This window comes from Hemitrygon akajei, chromosome 12, assembly GCF_048418815.1.
Source record: "Hemitrygon akajei chromosome 12, sHemAka1.3, whole genome shotgun sequence".
Classification (NCBI taxonomy): Eukaryota; Metazoa; Chordata; class Chondrichthyes; order Myliobatiformes; family Dasyatidae; genus Hemitrygon; species Hemitrygon akajei.
The window spans coordinates 112940531-112967276 of NC_133135.1; the positions used below are offsets into that span (position 1 = coordinate 112940531).

General features: G+C 44.7%; 2 protein-coding genes across 2 annotated transcripts in view; both read left to right on the forward strand.

Annotated features, from left to right (window-relative positions):
* LOC140737393 (flavin-containing monooxygenase 5-like) overlaps window positions 1-26746 on the forward strand; it is a 116232-nt gene that overhangs the window by 60889 nt on the left and 28597 nt on the right. Inside the window, exons 2-3 of the mRNA XM_073063874.1 lie at window positions 17591-17728; window positions 21826-22014. Of these exons, the coding sequence (XP_072919975.1) occupies window positions 17597-17728; window positions 21826-22014 (321 nt within the window). The 5' untranslated portion in view covers window positions 17591-17596. The remainder of the gene's footprint in view (window positions 1-17590; window positions 17729-21825; window positions 22015-26746) is intronic.
* The window catches only part of LOC140737395 (flavin-containing monooxygenase 5-like), a 219636-nt gene that overhangs the window by 60860 nt on the left and 132030 nt on the right, over window positions 1-26746 (forward strand). The gene's annotated exons all lie outside the window — the stretch shown is intronic.

The following is a 26746-nucleotide window of genomic DNA, read 5'->3' on the forward strand; positions in this document are numbered from 1 at the left end:
ACAGATCAATAAGATTACACATTGTGCTCAACTTTGGTTAGTATAGACCAGTTAGGCCTACTCTAAAACAATTTATATTCTGAAATACACAAGATTATGCATTGAGAGTTAAACATACAAAGTTCAACTTACAGTACATTTCATTATTTGAACTTTTAATTTTCACTGTAGTATTGTTATGACCCCAGCCCCCTCCTTCCTGAGAATCGCAAGATCGCTATTAATTTGGGTCTTGGACCCAAGAAATAAGAGAGAATCCTCAGAAAGACAACGCAATGGATTTGACCTTTGTTTCTTGGAGACACCTTTGTGGATTGCAACCCTATGCTACGTGCCAGCTAGCAGGGCTACGTGTACACCCTCGGACAATGTGGGGTGGGGATTGTATCACCCCACCTTGATTGACATCTACAACTCTGCAAGTCAAGATAAAAAGGGGCTGCAGGAGGCAGTCCCCTAGCGACGCACCAGAAGGAGACACCATCGCTCTTCGCTCCCGTGATAACGGGAAGCTATTCGGAAGGAAGGTGTGGTTCGTTTCCCCTTGCCTGGGGAACGGGTGGCTGATAACACCGAAAAGGACTTCGAACTGACAATGGGGAACCCACGTTCCCGATTCAACGGTTTGCGTCCAAAAGACTGGCAAGTTTCTTTTCTCACCAAAATCTCTCTCTCTCCAACAAGTGAAACCCAGCGGTCCCCAAAAGGCTAAAAGCCTGCATGAACTTGAAAGACTTTTATTTTTAGATCGGACAATATTTTTACCCCTAGACAAAACGATAGAGCTACTTCTTATTGATGATTATTACTATACCCGCGCTTTAGATTGAGTATTGACGATGTATATTATCTGAATGTTTGTATTAACCTTACTTTTGTGCCCCTTTACAAATAAAAACGTTTAAAAATAGTACCATCAGACTTCAGCGGACCTCTCTATCTTTGCTGGTAAGTGACCCAGTTACGGGGTTCGTAACAACATTGGGGTTCTCATCTCAGGATTTGACACCAAATTGGGAGGCCAGTGAATCGGGATTGTAAGTCAAAACTTGTATCTGGTACGCGGGTAGCCAGACGGGAAACCAGCAAAGATGGACGTGGAAGAATTTATGAGAAACCCGACTCTGGGGGCGCTAGAGGCGGCCACCAAATTAGACTTGGTAAATCTGGCGAAGGGGTTAAGCCTCACAGAGGTGAGGTCGTCAATGAAAAAGCGGGAAGTGCGAAGGACCATAACTCAGTATTACATTGAGAAGAAGGTGTTTACAGCTGAGGATTTGGAAAATATCCCTGAAAGGGTACCAGCGAGTGGGACGGATCAGTTAGAGTTGGAGAAATTAAGGTTGGAACATGAAATCAAAGTAAAGCAGCTGGAAGCAGCTGAAAAAGAGAAAGAAAGGGAGCAGGCGTTCCAACTAAAGGAGTTAGAGGTGAAACGGGATGATGAGCTCCAGCTAAAGGGGTTAGAGGTGAAAAGGGAGCAGGACCAAGCTGTGAAGCAAAGAGAGCATGACATTCAGTTAAAGCAGCTGGAAGCAGCTGAAAAAGAGAGGGAGAGAGCCGAGAAAGAAAAGGAAAGAGCCGAGAAGGAGAGAGAGTATGAGGAGGCAGAGAAACAGAGGAAACATGACTTGGAGATGGAGAAGTTAAGGCAAGAGCGAAGAGATCAAGGGCTAGACCGAGCGGAGGGGTTTGATGTTAGTCGGGCGTTGAGGTTAGTACCTCCGTTCGAGGAGTCGGATGTTGATAGTTATTTCTTGCTTTTTGAAAAGGCAGCATTGAATTAGAAGTGGCCCAAAGAGCAGTGGGTGGCGTTGTTACAAAGTGTGTTAAAAGGGAAGGCACAACGAGCATATGCGGCGTTGTCCATGGAGGAGGGAGAAGCGGAGAATTATGCCGAAGTAAAGGAGGCCATTCTCCGGATTTACGACTTGGTACCTGAGGCGTATAGACAAAAGTTCAGAAATTTAAGGAAAGGGTGGAATCAAACGTATACCGAACTAGCCCATGAGAAGGGTGTGCTCTTGGACCGTTGGTGCACCGCGGAACAGGTGGACGAGGATTATGAGCGTCTCAGGGAGTTATTTTTGATTGAGGAATTTAAAGGTTGTGTTCCGGAAGAGATGCGGATGTATTTGAATGAGAGGCCGAATAAGTCCATCTCAGAATTTGCTAGGTTCGCAGATGAATATGCCCTAACCCACAAGACAGTTTTCCTCGACAAACAGTTACCCGAGAGACCGTGGGAACGGTAGGGAAAGCCCGCCGGCTAAGGGAGAAACTCAGTCGGGAGCTAGCAGAAAAAGTGAGGATAACAGGCCAGAAACCTGGAGATTTCCTGGTTTGACCTGTTTTAATTGTGGAAAGGTGGGACATATTGCATCTAAATGCCCCGCTCCGAGGAAAGAGCCAGAAAAAGGGAAAGCAGCTATCACTATAGGCTGTATTGCGTCGATCAGAAAATCGACGACAGGGCCCCCGGTAGAAGGAGTACAGGAGGGGCGTGAGACGTTTAGTTCCGAAGGAACCGTGTCTGTGTAGCAGGGAGGCCCACAAATTCCAGTACGGATCTGGAGAGACAGTGGGGCTGAGCTATCATTGATTAGCAGTAAAGTGTTAGTGTTCGGACCTCAGACGGGAGAGGTAGCCCTGAGAGGCATAGGAAAATGGACCGAAGTGGTGCCTTTGCATCGGCTCCTTCTAGATTGCCAGTTGGTGTCGGGACCAGTGGAACTGGGGGTCCTGCCTGAGTTGCCGGGGGAAGGCGTGGACGTCCTTCTGGGTAACGACCTAGCGGGTGGGAAGATGGGTGCAGCCGTGAAGCTGACCACCCAGCCTGCTAGGGTTGAGGCCCCTCCCTCAGATCCTAAGATCTATCCCGCATACGCGGTCACTCGCAGCATGTCGAAAAAGGCAGCTGAGACCGAGAGCAGTTTAAATCTGAGCAGTTTTGATTTGGCCGAGACGTTTCTACCGACTCTGTACCAGCGAGGGTCAGAGGAAGGAAAACCGGGGAGTTGGGAGGGAGGAGAGAGTAAAAGGGGGGAGGTAGACCTGCCCTTAGCAAGAAGAGAGTTTGTACGGGAACAGGAAGGTGACGAGGAGCTGACAGCCTTGAGAGAGTCGGTTCTTTCTGAGACCGAGGTTGAGGCAGAGCCCGAGGGTTACTACCTGAAGAAGGGTGTGTTGATGAGGAAATGGAGGCCCCCCGCGGTGCCGGTCGATGAGGACTGGGCGGTGGTACATCAGATAGTAGTTCCGAAAGTGTATCGGGAAGAAATTTTGAACTTAGCTCATAAGGGACCTTTAGGTGGGCATTTGGGAATAACCAAGACAGTGGATCGGGTTCAGAGAGAGTTCTATTGGCCAAACCTGAGAAAAGATATTACTGAGTATTGCAAAAGGTGTCATACATGCCAAGTGGTGGGTCAGCCGAACCAAGTTATCCCTAAGGCACCCCTCCGACCCATCCCCGCATGCGAGGAGCCGTTCTCCCGAATCATTGTGGATTTTGTGGGACCCTTACCTAAAACTGCGAGTGGGCGGCAGTATATCATCACCCTGATGTGTGCCGCCACACGATTTCCAGAGGCCGTGCCTCTGGGTAATATTAGGACCTCTGTGGTGGTGAAGGCCCTCATTAAATTCTTTACCACAGTGGGGCTGCCTAAGGAGATACAATCGGATCAGAGGAGTACATTCACGTCTAGCGCATTTCGGCAGATGATGACCCAGCTAGGGGTCAAACAAATTCCAGCCTCTGCGTACCACCCGGAATCCCAAGGAGCGTTGGAAAGGTTCCACGCTACACTAAAGACCATGCTTAAAACTTATTGTCAGGAGAACGTTCGAGACTGGGATGAGGCTTTACCCCTTCTGTTATTTGCCGTAAGGGATACAGTCCAGTGCTCACTGGGGTTCAGTCCGTTTGAGCTCGTTTTCGGTCACAGGCCCAGGGGACCTCTAACCCTACTGAAAGAAAAGTGGTCTAGCCCAACTGTTCAAGTCAGTGTGATCGACTATGTTCTGAAATTCCGGGAAAGGCTGCATAAAGTATGCGCCTTGGCAAAAGAAAACCTTAAAGACTCCCAGGACAAAATGAGTCAGTGGTATAACCCGAGAGCGAGAGAACGAGAGTTTCACGTAGGCGACCAGGTTTTGGTCCTATTCCCAGTAGTTATCCACCCCCTTCAGGCGAGGTTTCAAGGACCATATACAGTGCGTCAGAAAATAGACTCGCTGAATTACGTGATTGAAACCCCCGACCGGCGAAAGCCGACCCAGTTAGTTCACGTGAACATGATGAAAAGGTACCTTGAAACCACCCCCGCGGTGGTCGGTGCGGCCATGAAAACCGATGAGGTAGAGGGGGATGGTAAGGAGGGACCAGAGCGGTTTGAAAAGATAGGTATAGTCCCCACCAGATTGGAGAACTCTATCGTATTGGCAAGCCTTGCGGATAAAGTTAGCCACTTAAAGCCTGAACAGCGGGAGCAGGTAATACAGCTCATTAACCGGCATGCAGACTTATGGCCAGATGTTCCCCGAAGGTGTAGTGGGACGAAACTTGATGTGATAGTTACCTCAACCCAACCTATAAAACAGGCCCCTTATCGGATGAATTCTGAAAAGAGCCAGCTAGTAGAAAAGCAGATTGAACATATGCTAGCTGCTGGGATAATCCGCGAATCCTCTTCCGCGTGGGCTTCTCCTTGCGTGGTTGTCCCAAAACCGGACGGTACCATAACATTCTGTACCGATTACCGGAAGGTCAACGCGGTCACCCAGACAGATGCTTACCCTATCCCCCGGGTGGATGATTGCATTGATCAAGTGGGGAAGGCGAGGTACATCACAAAAATTGACTTGTTAAAGGGGTACTGGTGCGTTCCTTTAACGGACAGGGCTCGAGAGATTTCAGCCTTTGTCACCCCGTCCGGGTTGTTCGAGTGCAACGTTACGCCGTTTGGGATGAAAAATGCACCAGGGACATTTCAGCGGATGATAGACGCTGTGATAAAGGAGTTAAGCCACACCAAGGCTTATCTTGACGACGTGGTAGTTTGGAATGACACCTGGGGGGAGCACCTGGAGGCTGTAGAAAATCTGTTTACCCAAATGTCGGCAGCCCACGTTACAGTAAACCTCGCAAAGAGTGAATTTGGTCATGCCACGATCACCTATTTGGGGTATGTGGTGGGAGAAGGGCAGTTGGCTCCTGTGCAGGCGAAGGTCCGGGCTATTTCTGAGGTCCCTGTACCCTACAAGAAAAGGGCCCTGAGGAGGTTTTTGGGCATGGTCGGATACTATCGGAAATTCTGTAAAAATTTCGCGGACATTGCGCACCCCCTTACAAAACTCCTACGGAAGGAGGAAAAATTTGAGTGGGGTCATTCTTGTCAGAATGCCTTTGAAAAGTTAAAAGCCATATTGTGCCATCACCCTGTGTTAAAAGCACCCGATTTGTTAGCACCTTTCTCCTTGGCCACGGACGCCAGTGATGAGTCTGCAGGAGCAGTCCGCTTACAGCAAGCAGGGAATGGAGTGGAGCACCCGGTAGCATATTTCACTCGGAAGTTCAATGTATACCAGAGGAATTACTCTACCGTGGAAAAGGAATTGTTGGCACTTGTGTTGGCGATACAACATTTCGAAGTGTACATTTGTCCAGCACAAAATCCCCTAGTGGTCTATACCGATCACAACCCGTTGGTATTCCTGGCCAATATGAAAAATAAAAACAGGAGGTTATTGAGCTGGAGTCTGATGCTGCAAGAATTCGATATTAAGATACTGCACATTAAGGGGAGTGATAATGTGCTAGCGGATTGTTTATTTAGATGCTGAATTAAATGTATAACTGTATGGCTCTGTAGTTAAAAGAAAAGGTTTTGTATTGTGTTAGATTCTAAAATCCTGTAAGACTCTGTACCACTCCGTTTTAACCGCTGGTAAAAACGTTTTTTTAAGAGGGGAGGTGTTATGACCCCAGCCCCCTCCTTCCTGGGAATCGCAAGATCGCTATTAATTCGGGTCTTGGACCCAGGAAATGAGAGTGAATCCTCAGAAAGACAACGCAACGGATTTGACCTTTGTTTCTTGGAGACACCTTTGTGGATTGCGACCCTATGCTACGTGCCAGCTAGCAGGGCTACGTGTACACCCTCGGGCAATGTGGGGTGGGGATTGTATCACCCCACCTTGATTGACATCTACAACTCTGCAAGTCAAGATAAAAAGGGGCTGCAGGAGGCAGTCCCCTAGCGGCGCACCAGAAGGAGACACCGTCGCTCATCGCTCCCGTGATAACGGGAAGCTATTCGGAAGCCACGTGTGGTCCATTCCCCTGGCCTGGGGAACGGGTGGCTGATAACACCGAAAAGGACTTCGAAGTGACAACGGGGAACCCACGTTCCCGATTCAACGGTTTGCGTCCAAAAGACTGGCAAGTTTCTTTTCTCACCAAAATCTCTGTCTCTCCAACAAGTGAAACCCAGCGGTCCCCAAAAGGCTAAAAGCCTGCATGAACTTGAAAGACTTTTATATTTCCATCGGACAATATTTTTACCCCCAGACAAAACGATAGAGCTACTTCTTATTGATGATTATTACTATACCCGCGCTTTAGATTGAGTATTGACGATGTATATTATCTGAATGTTTGTATTAACCTTACTTTTGTGCCCCTTTACAATAAAAACATTTCAAAATAGTACCATCAGACTTCAGCGGACCTCTCTATCTTTGCTGGTAAGTGACCCAGTTACGGGCTTCGTAACAGTATGATCTTGTACATTTCAGAATTTGTTAACCAGAGAACAGAATTTTAAATGTAAGTCAGTTGGAAAAGAAAGTGTCTCCAATGTCAAACAACAAAAAATACTGTGTTAGTAGCTCAACACAAATTGGTGACCAGTAGATCGGAAAGGAGGTTGGGTAGCATTTGGAAAAGGCAGTTTTTCCCTTATAATTTAAAAATAGACGTTTAATTCAATAATAAGGCAAATCAGTAGTTGAAACGGACGACTGAGTTGTTGCCTCTAATACAATTTTATCTTTACAACGATTTCATCAATTCCACCCACTGATTTTGCCTCACATACACACCAGTGAATGTACCAACCCGTACGCACTTGGAAGCTAGCCCGCATTAGAGGGTGAACGTACAACCGAACAGACAGACTGTGGCGAAGCAAGGATCAGATCGGATTCGCTGCAGCTTCACACATTGCACAGAGAGAGCGACGTCGGGTCGTCCTTGGAATGAGTTCCGCCGGCAGCCGAGGTTATTCAACGGGTGAGTTGGTCAGACGGAATGGTGAAGTTGACCCGAACGTTGTTTTCAACCTGTTTTGGAACGCGACCGCCATTTGTTTTAGACACCCCTGCTCTACTTTCTCTAACTCAGAAATTTCAAAAGTCCTGGATGCTACATACCCCGTAACTGGGTGTCTGACCAGCAGAGAAAGAAGAATCCATTGGAGTCTGGTGGTACTGTATTCAAAGGTGTTTATTAGTAAAATAGGCAAAACAATACCAATAATGAAAATATATATATATATAACACAAGTTAGCAATAATAAACCTAAAAGTGTAGGAATAATAATAAGCAATAATAAACAAGCTCTATCGATGTCTAGGGGTAAATGATTTGTCATAGAAAAGTATCAAGTTCAGTTCAGTTCATTCGTGCTGAGGTAGTTATGGTTGTTGTGTTGTAATCGTTGGAGAGAGAGAGAGAGAGAGAGAGAGAGAGAGAGAGAGAGAGAGAGAGAGAGAGAGAGAGAGGGAGCGAGATGTAACAGCAACTGTTGCGGCAGGCAAACCTTTTACTCCTTTCTTGATCTGTCGTGTCGTTGTGGCCATTCAATTATGACCCCTCTGTCATTCAGCTAGACCGTTCTTCTGTGGTGGACTCGTCACTCTGGCATGTGTGGACACACACACAAGCCCCCACCGGCCCTGCTGTAACACTGTGAGTTTAACTGACCGATCTCCTGGTTCGGTCTCCGATGCCCCCACCTCCCTTGTGGGTTCACAACCCTCAGTCAGGGTCCACTGGTGTGTCTGAAGGGTGTCTCTCCAGACCTGTCTTTTTATCTCCACTAACGGGTGTCAGCTATCAATCAATTTTGAATGACTGGGTCCATCAAACCAGCCCACTCCTGCAGTCCACTGAGGAATGTTAATGAGCAAAAATAGTAGAAGATAAATAACCCTTGCAGAAGTCATAATACAGTAAATCAAAAGTCTCTCTCCCCTCTCTTATCTGTAGCAGATGTTCTTGCATGCTTTCCATCTCTCTCTCTCATGAGCAGCATAGCAACAGTAATCGTTCGTAGTTCTGGGGGGGGGGGAGAATCGGTAACTCTGCACCCCATTGTCCATCAGATCTATTCATCACTCATAACACCCCCATCCTTCTGGGAATTTTCACCAAGGTGAAATTTAACTAATACCACATATTACAGAATTACAGAGTTTTTGTTTTGTATTACCCATAACCGAAGGTGTGCCTCGCCCCCCCCCCCCCCCCCCCGGTCTTGGAAGAAGTGTTTCCTGCTGCTCTGGTCTATTTGAATATCATTCATTCTGCCGGAGAAGTCCAGGCCGTGGGCTGTTGTCCTGCTCAAGAGCTGGTGACTCCGTACCTCTGACTAACCGATGATTAAGTTGGGGTCCGAGGCAGACCAGTCTTAACCTGGTCGGATTCCCGATTCCCCAGACGATGATCTCCACACCTGCCGAGGTTGACCTAATGACCTAAACACAAAGTACACTGCAGGTGCTGTGGTCAAATCAACACGTACAAACAAGCTGGATGAACTCAGCAGGTCGGGCAGCATCCGTTGAAATGAGCAGTCAATGTCCTAATGGCCAAAATCTGGCTATTAGAGGGAATCAGACATTTAAAAGACATTTGGATAGGTCATGGGTAGGAAAGGATCGGCGGGATGCGGGGTCAGATGCAGGTTAATTGGGACTAGTTCAGATCAGCCGTTCGGAGAGGTCAGGTCATGAGCTGTTGTCCCACCAGGAGCGGAGACTCGGCAACCTGCTACCGTCTCCGATTGACAAGTGATTCAAGTCAAGGTCCGAGGCTGGTCAGACTCCCGATGTCCAGAGGAGACCACATTGGACCAAGACCCCCACACCCGCCCGGGGCTGACCCATCCAAATCTTGGCCATCAGATAGGATCAGCCATGTGGACAGGAAAGACTCGGAGAGATGTGGGCTAAATACAGATCAAGGAAACTAGCTCAGGATGTCAAGAAGGCATCACGGTTGGCCCGAGCAACTTCGGCAGAAGGGACTGTTAGGACGTTATTTGATTCTAGGATCAGACACAGATCAGACTGGCTACCGAATGGGGCTGAACCAGTCCAGACCGTGTCCACCTACTGGGACCGGACAAACTCTGGTCACTGCCTGTCATTCGGTCAGTGTTGGGATTGGACTTGCACTCTTCGCAGCAAGCGATCCAACTGCAGAAACTGGCCTGAGATTAAAGCTTTGCAAGAGAATGAGGAAGTGAAACTGGACAGTGAAAACAAGAAGGAGAAAGTGATATCTGCCACAAAACTCCTGAAAGTAGTAAATCAAAAAACCATTGGATAGTTTTATTACCGTCACGTGTACCAAGACAGCGATAAACCGCTGTGAGCGACGCCGACAGACCAGGACATCCAGTTAGTAATAGGAGAACAATATCGTGATAGTTACAGAGAGACTGCAGGTCGACAAATAAAGTACAAAGGAAGGGTCGCCACGAGGCAGTTTAGGCGATCGAGTTCTTTTAGTATTTTTCAAGAATCTGATAAGAATGAAATAGAAGCTGCCCTTGAGTTTGATGGCAGGTGATCTCAAGGTTGTGTACCTTCTGCCTGACGGGAGAGGCGACAAGAGAGAATGGCCGGGATCCTCGGTCATGTCAGCCGCTTTCCTGAGGCAGTGGGTGGTGTAGTCTGAGTCAGTGGAGGGGCGGCTGGTATGTGTGATAGACTGGACCGCATTCACACACTCTGATTTCTTGTGGATAATTATCTTTACACCACAGGAAAAAATCCGCATCTTTTAGGTCATTCTACTACTTGTGAAGAATGGAGCTAAATCTTCCCTGCAGCAAGTGTATTATGTTAAGATTTCATTTGTGAATACCTGTAGTTTCAAAGTTTGAAGCTTCAGGATTATGTATTTTATAAGCAATCGAACCTGATGGCATGAACATCAATTTATTCAATTTCTGGTAATGGCACCATCTCCTCCCCCCTCCCCCACCATTCCTCATCCCCTTTTCCCTCTCTCACCTTATCTCCCTGCCTGCCCATCTCTCCTCCCCCCTTTCTTTCCATGGCCTTCAGTCCTGTCCTATCAGACTCCCACTTCTCCCGCCCTGTATCTCTTTCATCAATCAACTTCCCAGCTCTTTACTTCACCCCTCCCCTTCCCAGTGTCACCTATCACCTCGTGTTTCTCCCTCCTCTCCCCCACCTTTTAACTCTACCCCTCATCTTTTTTTCTCCAGACTGTCGCTGCTGCCTGGCCTGCTGAGTTCCTCCAGCATTTTGTGTATGTTGCATGGATTTCCAGCATCAGCAAATTTTCTCTTATTTGAATTTGTTACCCATTATTCTTTTGGATTCAACTTCCACATAAGTATCTCTCTTTTACTGATTTAATCACTTTGTTGGATGGTGAATACATGTATTGATCATATATAACTCCAATATAACTCGGAGTCCTGCCATGTGCAGAAGTTCGCTGATGACACGGCCATAGTGGGGTGTATCAGGAATGGACAGGAGGAGGAGTATAGGAAACTGATACAGGACTTTGTGATATGGTGCAACTCAAACTACCTGCGTCTCAATATCACCAAGACCAAGGAAATGGTGGTGGACTTTAGGAGATCTAGGCCTCATATGGAGCCAGTGATCATTAATGGAGAATGTGTGGAGCAGGTTAAGACCTACAAGTATCTGGGAGTACAGTTAGACGAGAAGCTAGACTGGACTGCCAACACAGATGCCTTGTGCAGGAAGGCACAGAGACGACTGTACTTCCTAAGAAGGTTGGCGTCATTCAATGTCTGTAGTGAGATGCTGAAGATGTTCTATAGGTCAGTTGTGGAGAGCGCCCTCTTCTTTGTGGTGGCGTGTTGGGGAGGAAGCATTAAGAAGAGGGACGCCTCATGTCTTAATAAGCTGGTAAGGAATGCGGGCTCTGTCGTGGGCAAAGTACTGGAGAGTTTAACATCGGTAGCAGAGCGAAGGGCGCTGAGTAGGCTACGGTCAATTATGGATAACTCTGAACATCCTCTACATAGCACCATCCAGAGACAGAGAAGCAGTTTCAGCGACAGGTTACTATCGATGCAATGCTCCTCAGACAGGATGAAGAGGTCAATACTCCCCAATGCCATTAGGCTTTACAATTCTACCGCCAGGACTTAAGAACTTCTTAAAAGCTATTATTAATGCTTTTTGAGATAGTGATTTAGATGCATATCATATTTTTTTACTGAGTTAAGTATTGTATGTAATTAGTTTTGCTACAACAAGTGTATGGGACATTGGAAAAAAGTTGAATTTCCCCATGGGGATGAATAAAGTATCTATCTATCTATCTATCTATCTATCTATCTATCTATCTATCTATCTATCTATCTATCTATCTATCTATCTATATCTTCAACTTAAAAATAACCGTTAGTGACTTTAATTATCCTTGGTATCCTATCATCAGTAAAACAAATGAAAGATGATATACAATGTGATATCTATATGACAATGAGTGCAGATAAGGGCTTTTGTTTAGAACCGTTGGTGTTACAAAATTCACACTCACAGCCTTGGGTAGATCAGTTAGCAACTGTTTAAAAAATCTGTTAATCCTCAAAATTGATGGATCCTGGACTGTCGACTCAGGTCACGAGTGCTGTTTCCCTTTAAGAGAAAGGAAATGCAGGAAACGTACTGGGCTGCAAGTAAGATTGACACACAGAGGATTAAGACTCCCATCCCCTTGCATTTTGCTGATGAATGTACGTGCTCTGGAAATTAAAACTGAAGACTTCAGAGCACGATTGCAGGAACTGAGTGGCATCAGGGACCGCTGTGTACTTTGCCTCATGGAAACATGGCTTACTCCTACTGTTTCAGACGCAGTGCTGCAGCCCGAGGGCTTCACCATTCACTGCACTCACAGATTGGAGAGACTCTTAAAGGTAGAGAGGGTGGAGTGTTCTTCATGTTTAACTCATTGTTGTGTACAGACCCAGTGCTATCTCAGTCCTGCTTACCAGAACTGGAACCTCTAGCAGCCAAGTGTCATTCATTTTATCTGCCGAGTGAGTTTTCTGCTGTCATCCTGGTAGCAGTGTATATTCCACCCTGGCCAACATCAGGCCTGCAGTGGATGAGCTGAGCACCGTGATCAGCAGTCATGAAACAGTGTACCCTGATGCCTTCCCTGTCGCTGCAGAGGACTTCAACCAGGTCGACTTGAAGAAGTCTCTGAATAACTACCACCAACATATCATCTGTGGAACCAGAGGAGCCAACACACTTGAATACTGTTTTATCACAATCAGGAGCAGTTACCGTGCTATCACATGCCTGTACATTGGCAAGTCCGATTATCTGGCTGTACTTCTACTCTTGGCTTCCAGGCTGACGCTAAAACCCACAGCACTAGTGATGAAGGGAAGCAAAGTAGCGATTGCAGGGCTGCTTCGACTCAGAGGACCAGACAATATTCAGTGATTCATCTTGGATTCTGAGTGAATACGCCACAGTTGTCACCAACTTCATCAGAACCTATGGGGATGTGTGTGTGCCTCCGAGAACATACCGGACATACCCAAACCAAAAGCCATGGATTCAGGACACGCACAAAGACAGGCATGTGGAAAGAGCCTTAAGGATCATTGGGGACCTGAGTCACCCAACCAGCTACTACCATTATGCCCTCAGTACTAGTCAACACATTTCAAAACCTGGACCTCTGTACCTCCCTCTGGAACTGGATCCTTGACTTCTTCACCAGGAGACCACAGTTAGTGCAGATCAGAAGAAGCGTCCCCTCTTTGCTGGCCATCAACACCAGCACACCTCAAAAGATGGCAGCTTAACCCACAGCTCGACATAGATCAGCTGGTTGAATGATGTTGCAACAACAGCCTCACACTCAACATCGGTAAGACCAAGGAAATGTTTGTGGACTATAGGAAGGAGCCGTCAAGGGAACACACACCGGTCCTCATTGAGGGATCAGCAATGGAAAGGGTGAGCAGTTTCAAGTTCCTGGGTGCCAACATTTCTGAAGGTCTATCCTGAGCCTAATCTATTGATGCAAATACAAAGAAGGCATGAAAATTAGGAGTTTGAGGAGATTTGCTGTGTCACCAAAGACTCCAGAAAAGTTTCTACATGTGTACAATGGAGATAAATGGTTGTATCACCATCTGGTATCCAGGGACCACTGCACATAATCAAAAAAAAACTGCAGAAGGTTGCAAACACAGGCAGCTCCATCACGGGCCCTAGCCTCCACAACAGTGAGGACATAGAGGCCACCATGTGGGCATAGTGGTTAGCATGATGCATTTACAGCTTGGGGCGTGGGAGCTTGGAGTTCAATCCCAGCATCCTCTGTAAGGAGACTGTATGTCCTCTGCATGGAATGCATGTGTTTCCCCCCAGTGCTCCAGTGGCCTCCCACCATCCAAAGACATACCGGGTCAGTTAATTGGTCATTTGCAAATTGTCCTGTGATTGGGTTAGGGTTAAATCGGGGTGGCGCTGCTCAAAGGACCAGAAGGGCCAACTCCACACTGTATCGCTAAATAAATAAAATCTTCAAAAGGCGATGCCTCAAAAAGGCAGCATCCATCGTTATGGATTCACATCACCCAGGACATGCCCTCTTCTCATTGCTACCATCAGGGAGAAGGTACAAGAGCCTGAAGACACATACTCAATGCTTTAGGAACAATTTCTTCCCCTCCACCATCAGATTTCTGAACCAACCTTTGAACACTTTCTCACTATTTTTGCTCTCTTTTCTGCCTAACTTATTTAATTTATATATATATGTGTGTGTGTGTGTGTGTGTGTGTGTGTGTGTGTGTGTGTGTGTGTGTGTGTGTGTGTGTGTGTGTGTGTGTGTATGTATATATCTTATTGTAATGTATAGGGTTTTTATTATGTATTGCTCTGTACTGCTGCTGGAAAACAACAAATTTCACAACATATGCCAACAATATTAAACCTGATTCTGATTATGATTCAGGTGCATCCAGTTGTATATCAGTGTCATTGCTGTTTTTTGCTTCTGACCAACACACAGTGATGTCCATTTCCAGGATTATAGTGTGTCACTTGAAAAAAATATGAACAGACATTTCCCAATGTGAGGCACACTTGTGCATCCAATGAAATTTCCAGCTATGAAGCACATGGGATAACTTCACTCTCCTTACACCTTTCCCTCCGGAACATAGTTTGGAGCTTGGATCGGGTTGGCTTGGGGTTGTCTGTTGTTGAACACTCCAGGATAGCTTGATCATTGGAATACAACAGCTGGGAGGTCTGTAAAGTGATAGCATCTTCAACCTGGCTCCTTCACCATGGTTCACACTAACCTGCAATCTCGACTTTACTCTGATTTCAAGCCTGACTGCTTCACCCTTTCCTACCCACTGCCGGACTGCACAAAAACACTAGGAGATAGATTAAGCTACCTGGCCCCTCAAGCCCGTCAGCCCCATCATTCAATATGATCACGGCTGATCTCAGCTGAACTCCTCTGGGCCAGTTCCCTCTTGTTTCACTTCCTCAGCTCTTCACAAACCGACTCCAATATGTGCTGCCAGTCCTGTCTTTATTGCACCCTTCAAACACTGGACACCCCGTCCTTCTTGTCACCAAAATATTTGCCAGTTCTAAAATCCTCACTGCACTTGACATTCATCCAAATATCTGTCAGATTCATTGATTCCCTCCAACAGTTTACCAGCCAGCATGGAGATGGGTCAGTTAGATGGCATTCCTCCTGTGCCAAATGTATCTTCAGCCACATGTGATTGAGAGAGTGCATTAGTTACAGGCTGTGATGATTAACATCATGACCTTCCTACTCTGTGGACATCACGGCTGGTGGCACAGTGATTCAATGTAAGTTAATACTTGGCAGCAGAGCAGGGTAATTATAAGCTCACTCTGCCTATCTGTCAGGAAGTGCCTCTGATGGTAACACGTTTAAGAATTTGTGCTCCCTCCAACTATATATAAAATAAATGGGAGAAAATTACATATTGATAGACCATCAAGCTAAGTGTACTTCAATGTTTTACACTGAACGTGTTGAACTATTTAATATTGTGGGATTCCAGCAATTATTAACAGTGGACACAGAAGATTTTTTTTGTCAGTTACAATCTCTCAGAGATAAATAAGATGAAATAATTGCAATAGATTCGGCATAATTTTCACTTCCAGGGAAAACTGCAAGGAATTAAGAAGCTTCACACAAGCAAGAATTTTCATTGCAATCTGAGGTATAAACTAATCTGAAGATTCTACCATACTATTTATGCAAATTCCAAAAGAAAAGTCTGCATCAGTTGTGTTAACCATGTTTTATTTACTTGCCATTATTAAGAATGAATACACAAAGCTAAACTTTGTTACATCAACTTCAATTCCCACCAGAGAGCCATTTTTTCCCTATAATTATAAATAAATAAGTTTGATTATACAAAAGAACTAAAATATGGCTGAAATTTCACCCAGTAAGAAGAGCAATTGGGAGATTTTTTTAAATAACGGCTTAGATTCTTATTTTAAATTTAAAAACACAGTGATTGACAGAACTGGGAGCCTACTCTCACACACCTGTTAAATTTCATACCTAGTGTTGCCTAACACCAAAACTATTCTAAAGTGTCTAGTAAAGCAAGTAAAGTCAATTTTCTTGATTAAGTGGAGGTTGAATCCTAAATTTATTTGCCCAGACCACAATGGAGACTTTCTGCCAGTAAACCAGATTGCTGTGCTCAGCTGAATTCTAAATGTCCATCTTCATCAGAGGAAAATGATGCCACCCATGCAGAGGTTTGCTTTTACTGAAGAAGTTTAACATTATAGCTTTGATGCCTTCACTTTGGAATATGTTTTGTTTCACTGAATGAACAGCTGTTGCTTAGAATATTATTGTGTTTCCAGTTTATGACCCCAATGATACTCGAGCACCAATAAATTAAACACTGGAAGAACTCAGCTCGTCAAACAGCATCTATGGGGTGGGGGGGGGGTGTGGACAGTTAGTGTTCCAGTAAATAACTGGAGGAATGGGATTGCTCCAGGTTGGCATAGAGACAAGCCCTTTGGCCCATCGATTCTTTACTGACCATCAGTCATCCACTGTCACTAATCCTATGTTAATCTCAATCTTCAAGGGAACTTGGATCTAAAGTCTGATTTAACATTATGGAAATAGAATCTCACAGTTAAGATTGCGCATGTATTGTCAATGAATAGAACAAAGAAAAATAAAGACGACTGGATTTTATTGTCATATGAAGGGCTAATGCAGTGCATTGTTTAAAACAGCATGTTAAACAGGCATTTAGAATAAGAACAGAAAAACAAATTTAAATGCTTTTTTTTTCTGGTATGGGGAAAGACCAGGGTTAGAGGCTTAGTAAACATGATCTGCTGGATCTCGCAGTCAGAGCAAAGGTTGGGTCACAATTTCCAGAGCTGTCATCCTGTCATGATGAAGGGTCTCGGCCCGAAACATCGACAGCGCTTCTCCCTATAGATGCTGCCTGGCCTGCTGTGTTCCACCAGCATTTTGTGTGTGTTGTTATCCTGGATGGCTTTGTGTTTCTGAAGGATATGCTTTCTTGTCCGATGATTTTAAAAAAAGGTGATAATTAGACACATTTCTGACAGACCTTCTGATTGGGAACAGCTAATGCCATTGTGCGGACTTAACCGAGATTTTGCTCCATATGGTGAGGTGGGGGGTGGTTAGTGTTGTTACGCAGAATGTGTACCATGTTGTAACAGGAACCCCCCACATTTTATCCATTATTATTACTTAACAACCATAGACAATACTCAACAAAAATTTAAACCTAAAAGAGCCCAACATTTTCATTAGCTTGGTGTAATGACCCTAAAAAGAGTTCATGCTGTGCTGTGTAATATTTATTTATTGAGATGCAGCACAGATTAGGCTTCAACCAGCATCACCCAGCAATCCCCCATTTAATCCTAACCGAATCACAGGACAATTTACCTGCCAGCCAGTACGTCTTTGGAAACCGGAGCAGCTGGAGGAAAGCCACACGGTCACGAGGAGGACATAAAAACTCCTTACGGGCAGCGGTGGGAATTGAACCCAGGTAGCTGGCACTGTGAAGCATTGTGCTAACCACTACACTGCCATGCTGCCCCAAATATAGTGTGGCTGTGCTCTAAAGTATAGCTGTAAATATTTGGGGAACATGATAAATATGGTTTCCAGATCTATTCTTACTTTGTAAAATGAAGTCAAGCTACTGGCTGTTTCCTTTGTTAGGTGAAGATGGCCAAGCGAGTCGCTATCATTGGGGCTGGAGCCAGTGGGCTAGCATGTATAAAATGCTGTTTAGATGAAGGCTTGGAGCCTGTATGTTTTGAAAAAAGCAACAACATTGGAGGGCTCTGGAACTTTCAGGTACGTTTGGGTGTTTTATTAGTTTTTTGGTGTTTCCATGCCGTCCCTTGCCAATAAAAAGAGAAAATACTCAACAGATCAGACAGCATATGTGAAAAGAAAAACAGATAATGTTTCAGGCCTGGGAGACCCAATCAGATATGGTAACAGCATGAACCCCTAGACCTGGGGTCACCAACCTTTATTGCACCGCGGACCAGTTAATATTGACAATATTCTTGCGGACCGGCCGATGGGGGGTGGGGGGGTTGTTAATAACGACCAGAATATAGGTGATAAGTCAACTACTACGTCAGTTATAAGTGGCTAATACACTCAATTTCGTTTCTAAAAGGGTTTATCTAACAAATTTAATACTAAACACACAGTGCATGTTTTCATCGCATGAACATAGCGATAAGCTAATTATAACTCACTTTTAAGTCAATAGCATCGTAACATTTTAAGTAACGTTTGGATATTAAACACACAGCACATATTTTCCTCGTATGAACATATAAAATCATTGCAACACACCAGTGAGAGGACAAGGTAAGGGCCGGAGGTCCCCGTACGGGGGCCGTGGCGGACGTAGTCCAGAGAGAGCAGCCGACCGAGCGAGGGGTGTGACAGGGCGCGGCCCAGCCCCCTTGTAGGTAGGTAGAATCTATTGGCTAATGAAAGTTTGACTCGAGGGATGATTTTCAGTAGATCACAGCGAGGTAGCTGCTCTGCCTCTTACGAAACCCCGAGCCCGAATTAGGTCGTCAGCGAATATTTTAGCACCGGGTTCCCCACGAGCGTTTGGTGTACCAAACAGGTTTAGAGGCAGCGCCCATCAGTCCAGGCTCCAGGCCAGTATCAACGGCACTTCTCGCCAGCTGGTTACCTGAGGCTAACCAGTGATCCCTGGCGCGAGGGTGTCACTGCGTTTAGGCGACTGATGACTTCGCATGGGTAATGACCTCGCATGCGTTCAAGTTCAACAGTGGGCGTGACAGGCAATGAGAAAAGGTGCAGCTGACTCATATCGTTTCATATCGCCTAATCACATCGTTTCCTCGCGGCCCGGTAGTACATGCTTTGCGGCCCGGTGGTTGGGGACCACTGCCCTAGACACCAATGAAACCTACTTGTTATTGAGTAATCCTGTGGAAGAAAGTGAGTTTCCACAAAGTTTGTTCTGTTGAAGGATCCCAGACCTGAAATGTTAACTGTATTGCTCTTTCCACAGATGCTGCCTGGCCTGAGTTTTTGCACACCTGTTTTTATTCCACTTTCCAACATTTGCACTTAAAAAAAATCTCCTGCTTTCACTGAGATCAATTTAAAATGGGTGTAACTCCACAAAAATATTATTTTTATGTATATTAACTTGGTGCTCAGCTATCCAGTCCCAAGGGACCTTGATGACTTGCGCTGAGGTTGAAATTGTGAGTTCAGTTTAAGTCATGTTTTACCAAACTAACTCGGTACTTTCTCAACTTCAAATCATTCATTTGAAGGCTCAGTTTATTGTCAAAGTATGCATGTACAACATAACTCTGATATTTATCTTCTCCAGATCGCCACAAAGTACAGAAAAACCATGGGGGTTGTTGAAGGACAAAAAACCTCAATCTCCCTCCCTCAACATGAAAACGAAAAAGAAACAAAACTCGCAGACCCCAAAACCCCCCACCCCCTTCCTCGCACATAAACTAACAGATCACCCACATGGAAAATGGCAGCTGTAACATCAAACCCCTCCCTCACAAAACGAAAGTGACAGTAACATCAAACCCCCAACCTCCTCCCTCGCAGGAGAGAATAGTGACACTAGCATCAAAAACCCAACCCCTCCCTTGCCCAGAAAGTAACATATCCCCCATCTGCCAGCCGGCAACAAGAAAGAACACACCAAAAACTGAAGGACAGCAATATAAAGTACAGTCCAATAATCACAGAGATCTCAGATTTTTGGAAACACCTTCCTGTCAGCATTGAGGAGAGCAGCTGCACGAACTCAGTCCTTCTGTGAGGAGCAACTGCCGTGCCGGGTTTGAAAGCTGTCGATCAGGCTGCCAGCCGCTGTCGACCCCATGGCCTCTGTGAAGAGTGACAGCCGACCTCCTTCGCTTCGGTGCTTCAATCTTCCTCAGCACTTTGAAATGGAGTTAATCATGGCCTCTTCCCCCCCCCCCCCCCCCCGCGCCCCATTTCTCATCTTTTCCACGATGCAGCTTGTGCCCTCGGTCCTCTCTGGACAGCAAGAGCGTTAGAACATTCGATCGAATTCCAAACTGCATGTCGCAGGCTCCAATAGCTTCTGTAACACAATCAAGACCAAAAGAACAATCGCAGAGAAAGTGAAATAATTGAAGGGATTACCTATCTGAAAGATGTTGCCCAAGGGATCATCGTTCGCTGGTGCCATCTTGAATGAAGATGGTTAGCTTCTGTTCTGTGCCCCAGAACAAAGTTCGTTTAGCACAACAACACATTTACTGCTTTTCTGCAAATTCCTACAGTTTTCAAATTGGTTTGGATTGGCCATGGGTTTGATTTTTTAACTTTATATTTGAGTAATTCTCGAACTTGACTCCCCACTTCTCTATCCAGCTCTCACAATGAAGCTTCATTGTGAAGAGGGAATACAACACCAGGACTGTGTAACACTGTCACGTGTCAGAGGTACAATTGTGACAATGATCCAAAACTATGGAATTCTCATTGTTCGGGTTTGACAACTTAGGATGAATATTTACATTGAGGGGTCCAATAGCATTCCATTCAGAATGGGACTGAGAACCTTGGTTTTGCAATGGGAGCACAAAGAGGACATAGTATGTAGGCAGTGGAGGATGGTCTCTGTTAACTGTACTTTGGTGGTGTCCTGCACACTGAAGCACAGTTTGCTAAATATTTCACAAATTATGCACACCTGTTTGGCATTTAAAAGTATTGGAAATATACACTCAGTGGCCACTGTATTAGGTACACCTGTATACCTGCTCATTAATGCAAATAGCTGATCTGCAAAGAAGTCAGAGGAAAATGGCCAGATTGGTTCAAGCTGACACAAAGGTGACTGCAACTCAAATAACCATGGTTTTCAACAGTGGTGTTCGGAAGAGCATCTCTGAACTCACAACATGTCGAACCTTGATGTGGATGGTCTACAGCACTAGAAGACCATGAGCATGTACCTCACGGCCACTTATTGGTTACAGTAAGTACAGGAAGATGCTCAATGTATCCAGAAGCAAAATTGAAATGTTTACGTCAAGTCGCATTCTCTTCTTGTTGTGGATCCAGAGTCAGAAGTTAAAGTGGGGAACATGAACGTTATTAAGATCTTCTTCCCTCCACATTCCTTGAAATTAGAATTCCGAATTGTTGTATTTATGTAACACGAACAACTAGCAAAACTTAAGCTGTGGCTACCAAACGATAAGGAGAAAAATAACAAATGATTTTCTTTCCTCCAAGAGAAAGAATAATTGACATTGGATAGATGCCTTTGAAAATACAGTGAATTCCGGTTAATTGGGCTATTGGTTAATTGAGGCAGCCAGTTATTTGAGACAACTCTTAAAGAACAAAAACGAATTGAGAAAATAGCTGGATTCCTTTTATTTATTTAGCTTTCATGATTTCTGCTGTGAAATTTCCATTAATGCACTGGGCTTATGGATCCTGTGCATGTTGTACGATCAATGAGCAGATTTTAAATACTGGGCAATTGCAGTCTGTTTGTGGTACACGGCAGGATTCTGTACATAAGACCAACAACTGAGTGTGACGATTGGTTTTGTCCACAGGAATCTGTCAGCAATTTTGACACCTTTTGTGTTTGGATTTGCCAACAGTCTGCAAGTGAACTAAAGCCAAGCAAAATCCAAGCCACACTGTGATTATAGGTCACACCATGAACAGTCTGATTATTGTGACTTGGGGAAATTGCAGTCTTGGTTGCCGTACCTTTGAGACAGAGGTACAAGGAAAATGTGCATAAAACTTTCATTCTCAAAACAAAGCAACCGATTTTCTGGAGAACTGATTTGAGGGTGGGGTGAATCACACTAGTAATTTTGTATTAACTTGCTAATAAATGTATTCTTTTTAACTTTATTCAGGAAAAAGTGACGGATGGGAGATCTAGCATCTATAAGTCGCTGATCAGCAATACCTCTAAAGAGATGATGTGCTACAGTGACTTTCCATTTCCTGACGATTGTTCAAACTATATGCATCACTCCAAAGTTAAGGAGTATTTGGTCCTTTATGCTACACATTTCAATCTGAGGAAGTATATACAATTTGCGGTAAGATTTACATCTATTTTTGAGGAAAGTTATCTGTTGTCTATTATCAAAATCTTAAATTAATTCAAAGGAAACCTGGGAGACCGGGAAAGCAGGTCTAGCTTCATCTTTACTTTTAGCAAGGTGTCACGTGGTAGCATGTTGACATATGCAATTAACGTGTGTGTGTGTGTGTGTGTGTGTGTGTGTGTGTGTGTGTGTGTGTGTGTGTGTGTGTGTGTGTGTGTGTGTGTGTGTGTGTGTGTGTGTATTGAAATACAACAATACTATACAATGCTCCTTCCTGTTTAGGTATAAACTCCAACTCAATAAAGAACGCATCTTAATTATATACATATACATTTTCCTGGATAAAAATGGCATTAGGGGATACGGTGAGCGAGCAGGTAAGTGGACATGAGGCTAGGTTTAGATCAGCCATGTGATCTCCTGGACCAGTTTTCGATAGCCTGGATGGGTCGGAGAGGAATTTTCCAGATTTTTTCTCCTCAATTGGCAACTCGGTTTTTTTTCCCCGGGTGATCACATGGGTTTGGGCGGGATGAATAATAAAATAAAATGGGCGGCATGGTGCCCTGTTGGTTGGCACTGTTGCCTTGTGGGATTCGGTGAAAACTAGAGTTAAGATTGGATCAGCCATGATCTTGTTGAATGGCGGAGCAGGCTTGAGGGGCCAATTGGCCTACTCCTGCTCCTATCTCTTATGTTCTTATGTATACACTGTGTACTATGTAATACAACTACTATACAGAGACATCCACAGCATAGTAAATTTTAAATTGTCCCATTCAGGCCTAAATATTTTATCACTGTGGAGGATTTCTTACTCTTGCAGAATAATGTCTTTCCTGAAACAGGGATCACTCTGCTTGGTAGATGAGACTTGTGGCTGTGAAAGCAATCTCAGGCTATGTCCACACTAAACCGGATCATTTTGAAAACGCTGGTTTCACGTAAGAACAATAGGCGTCCACACTAAGCGTTTTTGAAAATATCTCTGTCCACATTAAAATGGATATTTCAGCGAATCTCCTCCTACTGCGCATGCACAGGACACATCTACCAAAAAGAAGCGACATGTTTGGTGTCGAATCTCGCTGTGAAAGTCTTGGTGCGCATTTGTTCAGTTATAGACTAGAAAAACTTACACGACGGACAGCTGTTGGCTCTCGCGCAGGAGGACTTAAAAGTTAAAAAAAGCAAATACTGGAGCGTATGGAGGCAACCGACAGGGAGTTCACGGACAGTATGACCCGGCTGACGACGAACATTGAAAAACTCACTAACTCTGTCGCATTAATAAAGCCCCTTGTTAAATGTATAAAACATGTCTGCATCAGTATTATCTTGTATTTCCATACAATGTTACATTAGGCTGTTACACATCTATTGTCAGAGAAGTACTTGCATAAATAGGTAAACCATCTTCATACAAGCAAGGACAGAAAACAGGGCAAACTGAGTATACTTATTTATTCAGTAAGTTATGGGTCAAAGTATTTGGTGAGTACATTTCTAACTCTTCTAGCTTCAGTCTTGTTGCCGTCTGTTCTGAAATTGTTAGGTTGCATTCAAGAAAACAATGAAATGGCGCGCTGCCGTCACCATCTGTTCCGGCACGTCATGACAGTGTTTTTAGATTTCTCCGGTTACCCCGTCCACACTGCTCCGGCAAATCCGGCGTTTTCAAAATTACACACTCTGGAGAGCATTTCAGAAAATCTCCGTTTTCGGGGGATGAAAACACTGTTTTAGTGTGGACGGCGGATCAAAACGAAGAGAAAAAGCTTCAGTTATGGATTTATCCGGTGTAGTGTGGACGTAGCCTCAGATTCTGGGGCCTCTTCCATGGTGGTTGCAAGATTCTGATATTTTAGGAAATATTTCTGACAACTCTGCGCAACTTTCTTCTCCTTTTCCCTCTCTGGAATTACTTTAATCCCTTTCTTTTTCTTTCTCATGTTCCTATTCTCTTTCACGCCACTCCCTCTCACGCCTTTCCCTTTCTCGTCACCTTGTTTTTCTCATTCTAGGTTGTGCACCTTGATCTTAGGAAGGTCCATTTAGTTTCACTGGGGTATTTTCTTATTAACTGTTCTATTGCTCCCTTTATGACCTGATCTCTCCTGTCCATTTCCTCATCCACAACATCCTCTGACAAAACCTCTGTTATCTTATCTCTATTGACTCCTTTCTTTTCGGCCTTCCATTCATCCAGCTGGACTTTTGGTCTATGCATCTACTTTTACAAGCAGCTTTTTGTCTCCCATTTGAAGTTCATGCAATAACTTTAATGCACACAGAGTAGATTCTGGATCTTTATACTCACAAAAGCTGAGTGCTTGCAACTTTTCTGAAGCTCTTTGAACCCCCAGCGTATGTGGTGGTTTCTTGTGCCCCACAAACGACCAGGAGACACAGAAGATTCTTCAAGAAGGGTTAAACTTTAATTTGCAAATCAAAGCTGAGACAGTCAGTGAGCTAGTCGCTGATTGCCCACCGATCCTTGTACATAGCATTTTTTATAGCAATCTCCTGGTTTAATTAGCATATCCAATTGGTCTATAGTTGCGTATCACAAGTACATCCGCCACTATTGTTTCTACCTATTGACTTATTCATGTTCTAGTCTACATCTCTTAGCTACCTCTCATTTACACACCATTGTCTCCTACATTCTTAAGATTTCAAATAGCAAGTTCAAACTACATAATCTACATCAAGGCTGACTACATAGTTTCAGTTACACAGCAGACAAGTTCAAAGCAAAACATCTCTTAGCTACCTCTCATTACCACACCATTGTCTTCTACATTCAATTGGATACATGCATAGCACATAGCAAACTTCAAAGCTGAATACATCTCTTAGCTACCTCTCATTAACATATATTAACACACCATTGTCTTCTACATTCCTAGCATTTCACATAGTTTTGGTTACACAGCAAATAATACAAGTTTTATACTTCATAATATTTTATACTCCAATATATCCCCCCTTTGAGACCCAGAGGGTCTCACACAGAGAAAGAAGACTAAGAGTCTGCACACAAAAGCCCCAATAAACTCAAGCACTTATTCCCAAATCTCGGGTTAAACTATAATTTCCTGCGTCAAGACCTCAAAGTATTCTCTCCCTGTTACCCTGGGCCGCTGAGCCAAAAACCTGTCCCTCTGTATCTGAGACAGGGAAAAAGACTCAAAAGCCCTTACAATCTACTCCCACACTGTTGTTTTGCTCTTGTTCATCCTGCAGGTGTTGTAGGCTGTAACAATACATTTTCGGTGTTTCTTTCTCCACTAAGCTTGCTTCAGTAATTGTCACTAGCATTGAAAATTGTTTGGTTGCAGCACGCACTACAAGAGATTTGAGACAAGGAAGAAAACAGCACAGCACAAGCGCATAGCTCAACAATATAATACTGACAGTTATTGCTATTTTAGTCAGCCATGCTCCCCATCCTCCGAGTCTACTTTCTAACCAGTCAAATAACTGATGTTCAAATCCTGCATTCTGTCTGACCTCCGTCTGCAGATTCTTTAATTTATTCATTGCTCTGGTGAAAGACCCGTCTGGGCTAGTATTGTTTGGTATGAAAGTGCAGCATTGTTCTCCAAACATTACACACACACTCCCTTTTTCTGCCAAAAGCCAATCCAGTACCTGTCTGTTTTGCCACACCATCCTGCTAGTTGCATCTAGCTGTTGCCCTAAGGCCTCCAGTGCATCATCGGTGTAGTTGATGAATCTCTGCTGATTATAGTATATATAGTTTATCCATTCAACATTTTTGCTCACCCCTATCACAGGTATGATAGCTTCTCAGCCTGCAGCAATCTCATTTCGTGCCTTGAATTCGTTAGGTATACCTCTTGGCTGCCCTATACTGTCAATCCGGATTGTCGGATCCGGGTCATATTTTCTCTTCTGCCGTAGCAGAGTCCGCTGCTCAGGGAAGTTAGCATTGGACTGTACTTCAGGGGACATTATAACTTCCTGAAGCAGCATGACACGCGTACATGTTCCTTCCCACCTGAGGGGGAGCGTAGATCTCAGACCTCCTTCCTGTCCACACAGCCACCAAGTATCTGCTAATGGGATAGTCTGAGAGTCCATTGCACCCTCAGGAGGAGGGGAACCCGTCAAGTGTCTTTTACCTGGGGTTATATCCCCTGTCTGAGTGCAGTTGCCTTGGAAGTGGCCAACCGGGTGAGTGCCCACCCGCATGAAACACTCATAATTCAGATGGTCCTGCATTATAAGCTGTTGCAGTGTAGGTGTCTGGCTTCTTTTGTTTACAGCCCATGGTCTGCTGTAATTGCAGTCAGAGGCAAGCTTGCATTGATCAAACTGCGAGGAAGCCTGATATAACATACACCAATATGGGCACATTGGTGCGTTTCTCATACAGCTTTGATAGCAGAGATCTGTTATAACACAAAGCTTCAGGAAGCAAGCCTTAATCGAACCTGAACACTGTCGTTCACATTGCTCCCTATACTCTCTTTGCCACCGCGTGCAAGTGGAGGAGTTATAAGGCATGGGAACTACATGCTGAGTGGGGCTTTCCCTTGAGCACAGGTAACAATTCTGTCTCTTCATCATTCCTGCCGTGTAAGTTGCCCATTGATACCACTGATTAGTACGTGTCTGTAACCATGGTGAGGAGGTAAGTGTCGTGCTCCTCTTACTTCTTTACTGTAGGTTCTGTGGGGACTTACCAGTCCCA